Source organism: Perna viridis, chromosome 7 (genome assembly GCF_037379345.1).
Source record: "Perna viridis isolate PV_CMFRI_1.1 ecotype Kerala chromosome 7, ASM3737934v1, whole genome shotgun sequence".
Taxonomy (NCBI): Eukaryota; Metazoa; Mollusca; class Bivalvia; order Mytilida; family Mytilidae; genus Perna; species Perna viridis.
In genome coordinates, this window is record NC_142451.1 from 24,301,515 (window position 1) to 24,317,721 (window position 16,207).

The 16,207-nt window shown below is 33.0% G+C and overlaps 1 protein-coding gene across 4 annotated transcripts; it reads left to right on the forward strand.

Moving 5' to 3' along the window:
- Nucleotides 1–406: 406 nt before the first annotated feature.
- On the forward strand, nt 407–12,471 carry LOC148611922 (glucose dehydrogenase [FAD, quinone]-like). Of its 4 annotated transcripts, none has more exons than XM_088592930.1 (12): nt 407–547; nt 1,418–1,541; nt 1,875–2,083; nt 5,019–5,208; nt 5,670–5,798; nt 6,108–6,229; nt 6,879–7,046; nt 7,320–7,470; nt 7,825–7,988; nt 8,352–8,526; nt 9,034–9,259; nt 10,296–12,471. In XM_088592930.1, exons 2-12 carry the CDS (start codon nt 1,418–1,420, stop codon nt 10,465–10,467), a joined length of 1,830 nt encoding a protein of 609 aa, XP_088449056.1. In that variant the 5' UTR covers nt 407–547; the 3' UTR covers nt 10,468–12,471. The 4 variants fall into 4 exon arrangements, with proteins under 4 accessions (XP_088449056.1, XP_088449059.1, XP_088449057.1 ...); XM_088592931.1 differs by having other exon boundaries at nt 470–547; nt 1,474–1,541; XM_088592933.1 differs by lacking the exon at nt 1,418–1,541 and having other exon boundaries at nt 460–547.
- The last annotated feature ends 3,736 nt before the right edge of the window (nt 12,472–16,207 follow it).

Genomic DNA, 16,207 nt, shown 5'->3' on the forward strand with positions numbered 1-16,207 from the left:
ATGGCATAATCAATGCTGAACAAGTTTATTAATTTTCTTCATACCGTCAATACAGAATGATAAGACCGACTCTTCATTCATACGATAACGAACTCTATATTAGAGGTCACAATCGGATGCAGATATTATAATTGTGTAACAATTTTTTCATGTGATTAACATTCCTTTCAGTTTTACATTGTATTTTTAATTTTCTACAAAATGTAAATTTCCTTAACCTTACTTATTACGACTTATTTTGTGGAAGTGGAAGTCGTGTAAGCCATGAGACTAAAAATAGCATTATATGACCTAACAAAGGTGAAATTGACTGACGGAAGTAAATAACCTAAACAAATATATCATTTTTTTAAACGTAGTTTTTATAAATTATATTAAAGCATATGGCAATTCAAGTAACATAAATGCATATATATATATATTTAGCTCACACACATGTACTATAAGTAATTATGTGTCGACAATCAGGTATGCATGTATAAATGATTTTTAAAGGCCTTGAACATTAGAATGAGTTTTGCACAAGCACAAGGGGCAACATCTTAAGGTAAGTTGATGTTAAACTTGATACAAATGTGCAATATTCATGTAGCCCGAGATAATGCATCTTCGTATTAGTTGATTAAATACTGCTCGAACTCTGACCTTTTATTATTAGCGTTTTATGAATGAACTTAAGATACTTTAAATTCAAAATGGAATCTGTTTTCGAATGCTTGTAATTGTATAAAATGGAACAGCATATACAAATATCCATTTTCTGACCACGCTTATTTGATGGTAGCACGTTATTAGTCGTTATAATTTCTTTATTACGCTCTGGGAACCTAGATCGAATTGACAACAAATAAAAAGCCACAATGATCAGCCGCATTTTAATGAGATTAATATGATTTGCGCATTTTACTTTTAACGGACCCGGATATGAGTCTAGGTATTAAAACTGATGATAAATCAATTCCTCAAAGTCATGGTCAGGTATATTATCATCTTGATATCCAAAGTTCTTGTCGATTTAATAATAAAATCAGATAGGAAACTTACGTCATGAAACTCACATGTTTCTAATATGTCATATTCGTTGAAAATATACATCAGATACATGACTTATGTTTGACATTTATGCGTTAGGGGCACAGCAGCCAAGGTCCCATATAAAGGCATGAAAACATCTCAAGCAATATGCAGTAGAGGGTATAGCACAGTATTTTACACATTTGGTCCTCTGTCATCACTATATCCCGCATCAAGTAATATTAGGTGATTGCTTTGGAATGAAAATAAAGCATTAATTAGTCGAAAATTTTAAATTAAATATTTTATTGTTTGGTGGTTATAAATGAGGTTTCCTCTACTGCGCAAAACATTTATATGTACATGTCATGGGATACTTCTGTTTGACAACAAATAATTTCAGATGACCTACTTATGGACACTTGTAATCCTTATAATTGCTGTATTCTACTGGTACAGATCTCACAGAAACACAGAAGACGCATTTATGAACTGCATCGCAAATGCTACTTATGATTATATAATCGGTATGACATTCATAAAATCAACTATTACGTCCCTTGTTTCACATTGGACGCAGATCTGTTTTAATTGAGTTTTATTCTGTGTTCATTAGACTCACACCTGTTTTGAATTTTACCGTGTATTCTTGCGAATTTTGTTAGAGTTAATGAAGGTTAGGCCCAATGAAACAATGTCAACCCCGCAGCATCTTTTCTATTTTATTTTTATAATGCTTCTGAAGCAATAACGCTATAGTAAAATAATGAGAATTGCTAAAGAGTAGGTACGGAGATATAGGCAGGTAACATAATATGTTCTTATATTCTTTGTAAACTAAGAAGTCAATATGTATATAGTAGGGGCAGGCTCGGCTGGTGCTGTAATCGCTAACAGACTGTCTGAAGACTCAAATGCTACTGTGCTGTTGCTAGAAGCTGGTGGTTCAGATACTGGAAATGACTTTTTACGAACTCCTTACATGGTTGGTGGTGTGTTTAGATCAAAAGAAGACTGGTTATACCACACAGTTCCTCAGAGACATAGCAGTAAAGCCATGAAAGATCAGGTAAACAATATGCGACTGTTAACCTGTGTAAATATTGATTTGATTATTGTAATCTAGGAAATTGCATTGAACTATCATGCCAAGTTTACGTTTATTTACGTACTACATAGTCCGTATACATGTATATCTAGTACCATTGAAGCAAAATAAGCGGCCTACATTATTATATCAGATTTAATAAAGTTGCGCACATGATCTTTCCACGATTTGAGCATATAAAATTTGTGAAAGAAGATTCTACCGGAAATAAAAAAAACCCAACCAGGGACAAACACCAAACAGACACACACAACAAAGAACATTAAATAACCAAAATAATACGTAGCATGAAAAGTAAAGAAGCAACTCGGACTCAACTAAAACTGGTAGCATGGACCAAGTGTATCGGTAGGGTAAGTGTCCATCGCTTTTCTAGAAACACCAATAACCCACTGAGTTGCTCACAAAAAGTCAAATCCGGGGTCGATGAAAGGGGTAAGGAAAACTATTACACATGGAACAGTTAACATGATGAAGTTACATCATAACGATCCATGAGTAAATGATAACAACCGTAAAACGTTTGTAGTAGTCTTCAACCTTGTAGCAACATAACTCTGCTCCAGATGCCTATTTGTAAGAATTCTAGCGCGGTACAAAAATAAATTTACGTGAAATTTTCGTGACAACAAAGGTATAGATGCAATTAATTTGGCTGACATCCTCCATCACAAAAACGTGACCAACAAAATCGCTCCATTTTCGAACACAAATCGATACCAATTATTTCATATTCCTATACTTCACCCATTGCATCCAAAATTTTCAGTTATAAAAGGCTATTGCAGAACCTCGTGATTGAGGACTTCAAGGCTAAACAACCTGACTTTTCTTGCAAAAACTCTTCATTCAAATATGGTCCTTCCGGTCACGTCGTCACGAGATCCATCACCGAAAATGAATCTCTGCCTAATATCTTTTCTAAAGGTCCCAAGTACCGTGAATCAAACTCCATAAATTGGAATTATAACTTCTTAATGTTCTTATGGATGCTGTGGAGGACAACGCAAGAAAATGGATAAAACGAGAACAAGAAGACATTAATTCTCTGTCAAAGTGGTTAAAGTGAGGTCTTTAATTTCGAAACGAATGAAAGTTTTACGTAGGTCAATGAGTGCTAGTGCTACATCGACTCCGATGTAGCAAAAACATTGTCTACTATACATGACAAATGTGTTGTCGTACCAGCAGACAAGGCCCACAACAACATTGTTTTTGTCTGCAAAACGTTTTACATCCAATGTTTACTATCAGAGGTAGACGTGGAAAATAATAGCAGTGATAAGACCTTTACTGCTACCACACTCTCTAAAGAAGAGATTGTGGAAAACAATAAATCTTTACTATCTTCTTTTGGTCTCTCTACCCAGGACGATGATTGTGATTTACCGTCTAAGTACAGGATTCCACAAGAATCCATACAAACAACTTTACATAGCTGGACCTGCAAAATGTACTTCCAAACTAAAACCAAAACGTTTAACTTTTATACTCACAGGTGTCAAAGAGTGTCTACAGTCCTACCACAACACCTGTTACTCTCTTAAAGGTATTAATTCAATGCGGATCCTGAAAAATTCGAAAGATCTTTTGGAGACAATCAGTTCAAGACTATCATAAGAATATAATAGCATTAAAACCTATGATTTTTCAACACTGTATAATTCTATTCCCCATACTCAGTAAAAATCTCGACTTAAACATATTATACATCGTTGTTTTTTTTTCCAAAAAATGGTACACCTAGATACAAATAAATAGTTCTTGGTAGAGATTCCTCATACTTTGTAAGAAATAATCGCCAAAGCATCTTCCAAATATGTAGAAGATGTTTCCAAATGCTGGAATTTTTAATCGACAACATATTTGTCCAGTGTGGTGGACGCGTTTTTTAACAAACGGTCGTCATTCCAATGGGAACGAATTGTGCTACTCTACTTGCTGACCTATTCTTTCACTCTTATGAGGCTAACTTTATAGTTGATCTGATCCGAAAGAAAAAAATATCATTTAGCTAGATCCTTTAATCTTAGTTTCCGCTATATAAATGACTTATTATCTTTAAACAATCCTAATTTCGGGGATTTGATACATCGCATCTACCCAAAAGAATTTGAGATAATTGATACTTCAGACACTGTGAAGTCGGCCTCATATCTTGACCTTCACGAAATTGATGGTCAAGGAAAACTATTGACCAAACTTTACGACAAATGTGACGACTTTTCATTCAGAATTGTCAACTTTCCTTTCATCTGTGGGAACATCCCTTCAGAACCTGCGTATGGAATGTTGATATCACAACTCATACGTTATGCCAGAGCTTGTCGAAACTACGCAGACTTTTTGTATCGCACTAGAATTCTAAAATATAGGCTTCTGGAACAGGATTATGTTGCTTCAAGATTGAAGTCATCACTACAGAGGTTTTATGGTCGTCATAATGAACTCTTGGATCGTTATGGTGTATCCATCTGCACCATAAAAACTGATTTGTTCAACGTGTGATAGTTTTCTTTTCCTCTTTCGTCTACCTCGGGCTTGACTTTTTATGAGCAACTTGGCGGGTGTTTCTAGAAAAGCAGTGGACGCTTACCCTATCGGTGCACCAGGTCCATGCACCCAGTTTTTAGTGGATTCCGAGTTGTTCATTTGCTGTTGTTGCTTTGTGTGTATGATTTTAGTTATTTTGTGTTCTTCGTTGTCCATGCCTGTTTTCCATGTCTGGTCATTGTTCCTAGATTGCATTCTTTTGATTACCGCTATAACCTTGGTTCCCTTCATTACTTTTTGACATGAAGTTCATTTTAAATAAATTTCATATGAGAAATATGTTCCTGTGTGTGTGTTTATTTGTTGCATCATCAACTATACTGCTTCTTATATATTTATATAGAAATCGTATTGGCCGAGAGGTAGGGTTTTAGGTGGGAGTAGTTCCATTAACTTATTGATCTATGTACGTGGCAGTAGGCATGACTTCAACCAATGGGAAGCTGCGGGATGTACGGGATGGAGCTATAAAGATGTTCTACCTTATTTCCTGAAAATTGAAGACTTACAGATCCCAGAACTGTATAATTCTGGTAAGTTTTATTTGAGAAATTCATTAGTACTCCAGGTAAGAATCATGTAAATTGTGATTCATGATTGGAAAGCCTACATATTTTTATTTTTGATATTTTTTTTAAAATGTTATAGTTAACAAAAATGAACATGAAATTTTTCATATTACCCGTGCTCTTATGAGATAAAAATTATTTAGAATGTACTGTAAAATTCAAAAACTAAGGGAGATAACTCTGTATATCATAGATTACAGAACTTGCATGATTCTTACAAAGAATGTCACTAGATAATCAAAATCTCTGGGTGTTCTTGTAGTCTCATCTTATTGAATTTGACATAGATAAAAATTTGCTGACTTTAATGCGACAGATTGATTGTCAGTGTTTATTTATGTGTTTTTTTTTTCATTAAATGCAATCAGAAAAATTATGAGTGGTTGTTTCTCTTCATTCATCATTTATTATTTTTACATTGACAGTCTATCATTCACAAGGAGGATACCTTCCTATATCAAAGATCCACGTAACACCATTATCAGATATTTTTCAAAAAGCTGCCACAGAAATAGGTCTTGACACTGTTGACGTTAATGGGGAGGACATGCTAGGTAAATAAAAAGAGCACATGCATTTACTAAAATTAAAAAGAGTCCTTTAAGTTATTTTCATATGAAATTGTAGTACAACAATGGAGGAGAAACAATGAGATTCTGCTTACACGAACACTTGTTGAAACAAAATTAAATCCGAAATGCCAATCTTTATGATAAAGACCTGTTTTACCCTGTATCATGGGGTAAACATGAATATTTCTCCACTATTTCGAAAAAAAACTTATCACACATTCAGTTTCGTGGGAAAATGTATATTTTATGAACATATTCAACTATCGTCAATGATACACTCACTTGTGTTAGGTTATTCTCACCTCCAGTCTAACATAAAGGACGGAGAGCGATACAGTACTTCCAGGGCCTACCTCAGACCTATATTACATCGTCCCAATCTACATATCAGTGTTAACAGCTTCGTTACAAAGGTAAATGATTCAACCTTTAATGGATCAAGAATTTTCAGTCTTTACTACTTATAAAATTTGATCTTCAGTAACTGAACAAAACTGACCCAACTTTGTGTTTTCATTCTTAGCATTGAAATGAACAAGTTCAATTAATAGAATTAATTTCCCTTTGAATATATTTGTTTAATTTTGATTTATTTTTGTTAGAATATACCTAGAATAAAAGATAAATTGTCAAATAATTTGATATATATAACATAAAGGCAAAACGAAATTTTTATATCAATAATTAAATAAATACAAAAATAATTTTCGTAGCAATTTCAGTATGCTGTGCACCTTGTCAATTAGTAAGGTCTTGTTAGCAGCATTAGAATCAAATCAAATAAAAGAAAGATCTAAATCCAAAAATAAAGTGCAAGAAGTAACGAAGGCCAAAAACATCGGAATAGGAAACCCAATCCAGCATCGAGAAGTTTTACTTGTGAATTCCATGGAATGAAGTATCGAAATATATTTCACATGTGAATAATCTAAATTGAATACACAGGGAACATTCGATAAGTCACTTCTATCTTCAAAGTAAGTTGTTAATATCTGAAATGTCCCATTATATAAGTTTCGGTATTTTTTGCCAATATTTGTACTATAAAACAAACATTTGCAGATTGTTATTGAAGACAAGAGAGCTGTGGGTATTGAAATGGTGAAAGACAACAGAAAGATCAAAGTATTAGCTAAACGCGAAGTCATTGTGTCCGCAGGAGCGGTCAATAGTCCACAATTATTGATGTTGTCAGGAATAGGACCAAAACAACATCTACAGGATCACAAGGTATTATTGCTTATATCAAGACCAAGCTGTATATGTATTATTTTTATACAAAACGTCATCTTTTTACTATTATTTGACAGAACAAACACGTAGATTAAAATAGTCTTGTTGCAAGATAAATACAAAAACAAAACAAAATACATAAAATCAAATCAAACCGAAATACAGAAGTATCCAAAACAAAATCTGGAATCGTGTTGCATTAAAGTATGATAAAAATTATACGTATCGCGCTACAGGTGCAATGATATTTCACCCATCCTTTACCTACAGATTCCCGTCATTGCTGATTTACCTGTAGGAGAAAATTTAGAAGATCATGTCATGTTCTGGATGAAGTATAAAATTAACCAATCGTACCCTGTCTCTGTAGATCTGCTCTATTCACTGTCAGAAAGACTTTGGTATGAGTCAACAGGAAAAGGTGAAGTTTTTATGGATTACTTAAGCATGGCACAGAATGGAATAATTTTTCTTATGATTGGAATTTAAATCAATACAAAGAAGGACTTCTTGTGCAAAAACCACCGTAAACATGTAATTTTAAGCATGAGGATAAGAAAAAAATAGCTTCCAACGAATGCAAATTTTATTTAGACCAAGTTGTTTTGACAAAATCGTCATTTTTTACCGATATTTGACTAAACGGATATAGATTTAAGAGGAAAATATCCTTAAAGTAGAAAATGATTACACGAACGAAACGCCGTACTATGTAGTGGTAATAAAAACAAATTACGTTCAATTGGATATATTGTTCTTCACTAATTTTCTCTAGGATCTCATTCTTTTTGTGGTAACGAAGGAAATGTATTCTGGAAGAGTCCTGTACGATGCAAGAAAGATCCCGAATGGCCCGATTACCAAATAATACTGTATTCTGTAGCACAGGATGAAAGTTTCGTAGACCAATTAGAATCATTCATTAATCTGAAAAAGGAGGTATTGTTATCACAATTTGCATTTATGTTATTGCTTTTGTAGATAGAAGTAATTCTTTATTCACATTTATTCACCCTAATATTGAACTCTGAAACTTGGCAATAAATATTTTTTATTATTTTAGTTTGTAGATGATAGACCTTCTCGGTACATACATTTGCTTCAACAACAAAATGTTTTCACGTGAATGTTTGGTCTCCGATATAAGTAGCAACAATAGATGCGAGGTCTATATTTTTTTCAAAAATCATAAATAAAAGGATTTCGCCTCAATTCACAACTTAAAATATTGACACTTTGCTATTCTTTCCTTTTCTGAGATTGTTTTGAATATACTTTTAATTATTTTCCCGTGTTTTCCAGGTGAAAAATAAACTCAAACTAAGAAGTTCAAGAAAGGAATTTACCATGACCACAGTTTTACTACATCCTAAAAGTAAAGGAACAATCCGATTAAAGAGTTCGGATCCATATGACCATCCACTGATAGATCCAAACTACTTTGAAAATCCCGATGATATCAGAGTTTCTATAGATGGTATAATTGGTTTGCAAGTCTACTCAAAGGTTTTAAAAACATGTGTATTGCAATTTTATGTTAATATAAATTTTTTTATTATTTTCAAAAATGTACAACATAAAAAAGTATTAAAGATATAATGCAGTAAACATTACATATAATATAAATAAGAAAATGAATGAAGTATAAAAAAACCAGAAAAATAACATTAACAATATAATATCAACAAAACACTAGACATTACATCGTCGAACTCACCTTCTTTCTTGCAGGGGGTTGGGGCAGTTATACATTGACTTTGATCAATGAAGTTTCCAATAGCCAAGCATGTACTTAGTCATTATGGGTATCAATTTAGTGAGCAATGCTTTTTTCTAGATAAACATGTTTTAATGAATGTTCTGTATAGATTCAGGGTCTTTTTTCCTTTCGGTGTTTCTGTGCCTTTTTATTTATTTCTCTAAAGTCAAAGTAAACTATTATGTCATTTTCATGGTTCTTCTTGTGAGTCATCTAATTTTTCAGCAATAAGAAAGGCTCAAGAAATTGCATCTACACCATCAATGCAAAAAATAGGAGCGACATTAAATAGAATGGACTTTAAAGGAATATGTGATGCTGAGACGTTTGACAGTGATCCTTATTGGGAGTGTATTTTACGACACTATGCCATGACTATATACCACCCAGTATCAACGTGTAGGATGGGAGCACATAGTGACAAAACAGCTGTTGTTGATCCTGAACTTAGGTATGGTTACTTTTGATCAAATGCGTGTTTTATATATAAAAACATGATATACTACTATGATCTACAACGATAGAACATACTTTTGTTAAGGAAATAAGAAAGGAAATGTTGGAATACTGTGATGCCAAACTAATGGAAAATCTGTTGACAAACCACAGCATATGACATAAACAAGTAAAACTGAAGAAATGCACAACACAAGAACTAAATCATTTGTCCTGATCTGATAAAACCTAGGCAGTAGTAAAAAGAAAAGTCAGAAGGAAATTAAAGGACCTTCTAAGGATGAAACTGGCATTTTGTAAGGTTCAATCCAGTTATTTACAATGTTAACCAATTGGTAACATAGCGCTGTAAATCATGTATGTGCCAATGATCTCTATTCGCGATTTCTGGGTAAACGAGTTATAATATATGAAACGCTGGTATACACCGGAGTACTTGAAATATTAATTAATTGAAAGAAATGGTTGATAATAGGAAAATAAAATAATTTTTTCAAGTGTCCGATTTGAAGTGGGGTTCAGGTAACAATCAGACTTCCGCATTTTAGTGTTCTTTATTTCAAGATGTTTGTGGTAAATCACATAACAGCACATATTTATCATAAGCAAAATAAAGTGATTCCCTTATATCACGTTCATTTTGCTAAAGTAACCTTTTGCATGATGTCTATCCCATTTTACTGAAGAGGTGACAAAAATAGTGTCTATCATAGTGGCTCTTGTTTGTTGAACTGCAAGTCCCTAACACTGAGCAAAAGCATTGTATATCGAAGTAAATGCACAAATCCCCATACTATTACAGAGGAAAAAAAACATGGTTTTTACAGGTTATTAACTTTATGTATTACTGTGGAAAATAAATCAATATTTAAATAATAACAAAATAAAGAATACATGTCTCTCCATTATTTTGCGCGTTACTTTTCATCATTATAATTTTCTATGTTGTTTCATATTACAAAATCGAACATTTTCTGCAAATTTGCTGCACAATCTTATATTGATTAATATATTGATTTCTCGTCTTACAGAGTAAAAGGCATAAAAGGTTTAAGAGTTGCCGACTGTTCAGTATTGAGGGGAGAAACATCAGGAAATACTAATGCTCCTTGTATAATGGTTGGTGAAAAGGCTGCAGATCTAATCAGAAACAAAGACACTGTGGCTGATTTTAGAAAGAAGATATCATCTTTAGGATTATGATTTCAAGGTAGCCAATGTTAGTACATAAGGATCATTTTTATGGCGGTAGGAAGCACATCAACAAATCACTATTTAAATTACGAAATTTGAAGTTTGATGACATCCTTGCTGTCATAAATAGTGCTTTCAGAACAATGATAAACGTTTGATGTACGAACATTTATTTCATGTAAAATGTTTGAAACATATTTTTCCAGTATATTCTGTGTTAATAGTTATTGTTTATCAAACCTCACCAATGAATTTAATTCAATTGTAGATAAAAAGTATTTTTATTAGTCCGCTCCTTTTAGATTCTTAGTTTGTTAATTGTACATATGAACTTTGCTTTTAGTTTTTTATTCGAAACCAAAATCATAGCAGTATATAGATGTTGTTTAAATTATGTACTACTCTGAATTTAAGGTTGTGTTGCACCATCTTATCATACTTATATCTATACCTATACATAAGTGTGGGGTCAAAAGCTGTAACAAGCAACTAAGTCCATACGGAACCCCCCTAAAATAACTGTAATTTAATGCTAGCATGTCATGAATTGAACATTACCAGACAGCCGAGATGACTGGCTAAAGTTTGAAATTGAACTTGTTGCAAACAAAGACATTTTTATATGTGACACTTGAAAGGATTATTGATTGCATGTCATTATATAAAGATCATGTGATTCAAATCTTTTTAGACAAAATTGAATGCATAACGTAACTTTATAGATGAATGTCAGTAGAAAAACTATACTACAAACAATTACTTTTCTTGATATAGTATGGTTATACATTTCAAGCAATCGGACTCCGACTGTCGACTACGACAAAAAAAATTAAAAGGTAAAATTATGGGCGGAGGGGTATTCCCATGATATGTAAACAGTGTATATGTTAAGTCATTATTATGTCTAGAAACAATAAATAAAAGGAAGACAATATCCGGATCAAAAAAGCGAAGATGTGTTCGACTCAAATTAAGAGTAGTTTTTAGATGAGCCATCCCAATGTCATACTTTCGACGGAGTTCACAGTCAACGGTCCGAAGTCAGACTCCGATTGCGTGAAATGTCGAATAGCCGTTGCTTCAATGTCAATTACTACACTCTCCTGTTCATAATGAAACTTATAATCGACATAAATATTATTTATTTTGAGCATTTTCTAAAAGTCACTGGAGGAAAGATGTTAAATATGAATACTTTATGACTATAGATAATGATAGAGGTTTCAAAGTTCAAAGACGCTCTCATGAGTGTGCATAGATTTAGACAAATGTGTTTGATTAAAACGTTGACTTTACATTTTAGAAATACTTCATTTCTGTCACATTTTTGTAAGCAAACGTTCTCCTTATTTTTGTTGTTATGTAATAGCATTACCACATTACCGAGTTCATAATCGGAAATAATTCGGAAAGGGAGATACTGATACCAGTAGTACATGAACGAGCAAAATCAAGCATACACTGGGAAATGAAATTGGTCACTACATTCAGATACATGCATTCATGAGAAAAAAGAACGGATATTGTGAAACTTAACAAAAGCGCAAGCATATAACTTAACTTCAAAATATCACATACTATCAGATATTAATCTAAAGGTCTTCAATAAATGTAGACACTATGAAAGGCCCCGTCAACAAAAGTAAGCACATCTAAGGTAACAGAACAATGATACTTCTTCAAAATAAAACTAAATTGTAAAATAACGACTGTTGACAGGCTGTAAAATGGTAGCTTAAACCAACCTGAGATATGGCTCATATCTTCATTTCACGGATATTGCCTTTCGCTCCTTTCGAACATCCTCTGCTTTTCACTTGAAATGTATAAAATGGCTAGCGTTGGTTGCTTCTATAGAAATATCTACCGTTTTCTGTATGTCATGTTTGGTCAATGTTAAATTGTATGGAATTCAGATTATTGTTTTGATGCTTCTCTAGAAAAAAGTAGTTAGTAGACAAAAAAAAAAAAGATAATACTCATATCATGAAATAAAAAATGGAGTTACGTTTCTTTGGTTTATTATTGCTTCCTTTCATTGCCGTCGATGATGCAATTTTGTTTCTCTTCCTCTCATCTTTGATTTATCATTGTTATTTATTCACAAAACTGATTAGACGATAAATTAAATAAAATGTTTTGATATATAATCACAGTTGATTTTAGATACTGTACTTAACTGGTTATATCAAGTTTTGTTAAGATGCAAATATTAACTTGTTAAACTTGTTTAAGTGCTGAAAGGTCGATAAATGTGATTAAAGGGGTTGAAGTAATCTAGAAACAAAGTGCATGTTTGTATATATTATACAACGAAATAATCCATCAATTGTATGTAGACTGTATAATATTAGGATTTTATTTGTGTATTCTAAAGTTGCTCGTGCAACATATCGAAATTTGCAATATGGTATATGATTGGAATTCTAGTATAATATATGACACCTTTTAATTCCATTTAATTCCAACTAAAATAGAGACAATGTCATTATTAAAAAAAATGACATATTCTATTATATTTTTACCGTTCAACTCTTCTGATTGTTTAATTCATTTGTGGGGATTAGCTGTACTGTTGTCTTTGTTTATTTTCCGGCTGAGTTTTCGCCCATGCTGTTTAACACTCAGTTCACGTAATATATATACCGCAAGACAACGAAGCAAAGAAATATTCAGAAAAGATAGCTACGTAAATATATGATATTTTTTTTTCAATAACTTTGGTATTTTAGATGCCACGATGGTCAACAGCGGTACTTGTTATTTTTGCTGTTTCATTGTGGTTTACGAGAAAACACAATTCAAATGACCCACTGAATGTTTCTCTTAATTCAACTTATGATTATATTATTGGTAAGCCTCTAGACACAACTTTTAATGAAATAATTACTTATGTATCATGCATTATAGTTTAGAGGTACCAATTTACCTTAAAGGTTTCCAATCTGATTCTTGCCATATTAGATGTATCATCCATAACACTGCATATGCATTATCAAATCATGTACGATTATCATCCACACATATTCATGGCATTAATAAACAGTTGACTGTGAACAGAAATTTCGAAAAGGGTTGATATGTTTTATATTCAATAACAATATGCGAAGATGCAAAACTGTTAATTGTCGTACATTTGTGGATGTAAAAACCAAAATTGAATTTTGAAACGTATTATTTAATTAACATTCTGTGTAAGAATCAGGCAATTGTTGACACATCATTCTCACAATACAATTAGGTCTGTTTGCCTCATTTTTATTCAATAATCTAAAAAAACCGAGAAGCTATTTAATTTTTCCATAAACATCTTTGATGTAGACTTTTTTTATGGCTTATATAGGGAAAAAGTGCGGGAAGTACCTATCAAGATTTCAAAAAGGAAGGTTATGAGGTATAAATACTCAGATAGGACAAAACAATCTCCATTTTATTAACTCACCCGGCCATACGCCGTGCCAGCTATTGCCATCACTGTCTGGTTGGTGCAGGAAATATGCCATGCACTTTTAAGGCCTTGGAGCACCTACAGCTCTATTGCAAAACATACACATAGCTAAAACAGCCAGATTGAATGATTATTGCAAAAACCAATAACACCAGACCCAAAAATGGCACGTTTCCCGTGAAATGCACAATCGAATGTCCGCCGTCGTTTGTCGTCGTAAGCAAGTAAAAAGAAAGTATGATTGTTTCTTTGGGAACTACAGTAGTACTAGGGCCTATCTCAGACCTGTTGTACATCGGTCCAATCTACATATCAATGTCAACAGCTTTGTTTCAAAAGTTAGTGGTTCTGAATTTAACATTTAATCAAATAATGTTTATTTATCGCATATGTGTACCTTTCAAACCGTAAAAGATGGGAACAAGAACAGACATGTCACAATAAGAACAATTGCACCAAGGTATATACTGTAACCTAAATTCAATATATATATATATATTTTTTTTCCGAACAGTGGTGATCAGAAATAACTTTCTATTCTGTAACATTTTTGTATTGACGTTTTATTACTAGCAAATCCGTATTTATTCTTGAGATTGAAGGAGTAATCAAGGGAACCAATGTTATAGTGGTAATCAAAAGAATGTAATCCAGGGACAAAGACCAGACATGGAAAATAGACATTCACAACAAAGAACATAAAGTAACTAAAATCATACATACAAAGTAACAAAAGTAAATGAGCAACTCGGACTCCACTAAGAACTTGGAGCATGGACCAGGTGCACCAGTAGGGTAAGCGTCCTCTGCTTTTCTAGAAACACCGGTCGAGTTGCTCATAAAAAGTCAAGTCCGGGGTAGACAAACGAGGAAAGGAAAACTATGACCCGTTGAATACATCAGTTTTCATGGTGCTGATGGATACACCATAACGATCCACGAGTTCATGATGACGACCATAAAACTTCTGTAGTGATGACTTCAATCTTGTAGCAACATAACCTTGTTCCAGAAGCCTATTTGTTAGAGTTCTAGCACGATACAAAAAGTCTGCATAGTGTCGGCAAGCTCTGGCATAACGTATGAGTTGTGATATGAACACTCCGTACGCAGGGGCCGAAGGGATGTTGCCACAGATGAAAGGAAAGTTAACAATTCTGAATGAAAAGTCATCACGTTTGTCGTAAAGTTTGGTCAATAGTTTTCCTTTACCATCGATTTCTAAGTGTAGGTCAAGATATGAGGTTGACTTCACAGTGTCTGAAGTATCATTTATCTCAAGTTCTTTTGGGTAAACCCCCTTCTGGGTGTACGCGTTAATCTAAGATAAATCAGAGAATATTATAGGGTTCTTGTTCATAAAATTTACAGTAAATGGCGTGAAAATGGTCTTCTAGTGAAATGAAACCTATTAAGAAATATAACAAAAGCACACAAAGCAAAATATTATATAAACAGTGGAGACATTTAAATCCCCAAGGCTTTATCCCTGGTATTTAGCACGGGGCCACAATGTTGTAGCTCTTTTAAAATTGTAAGGTAGATCTCATCGGAGTTGGATTTGGCTTTCTCTTTCGATATTTTTTTGTTTTTGTATTTAATTGATTATTGTTTTTATTTGGCTTTTTAAGTACTTGGTTCTTATGATGCTGATGAGAGGTTACTTCTTTCAAAATTCTGATGACATCATAGTTCTCAAAGACTATGATTACGACGCAAGTTTTCTAAAAGGACAATATTTGTATCATAGACCTCTGAATTTGAGCAACAGTATAATGCGTAATGCCAAATATTAGGAAATAATATCATGTTATTATTTCAATGTTTTAAATCTTTGTTTTTTCACTTTCGTGCAATAAAAAATAACCTTTTTTTCTAAACATGAAAATTAACCCAATGTTGTCATTGCTTTATAAGCTTCTTTTTTTTTGGCTTAAGCTTAAATATTTCTTTCTTTCTGTTTTCTCCCTGTGGAAATTTTTCATGTATTTATTACTTACTGGTATTTCTGTGCTACGAAATGCCCGACATATAGCTTCAACACCAACATTACAAAAGATAGGAACAACATTAAACAGGGTCGATTTTAAAGGAATATGTGATGTATTCGACAATGATCCTTATTGGGAGTGTATTTTACAGTACTTTGCCAAAACCATATTCCACCCAGTAGCCACATGTAAAATAGATGCATTTAGTGACAAAATTGCCGTAGTGGATCCTGAACTCCGGTATTGTTATATCTTATAAATTTTGACCATATCATAAAGAATAATCAAGGGAACAAAAGTTATAGCGGTA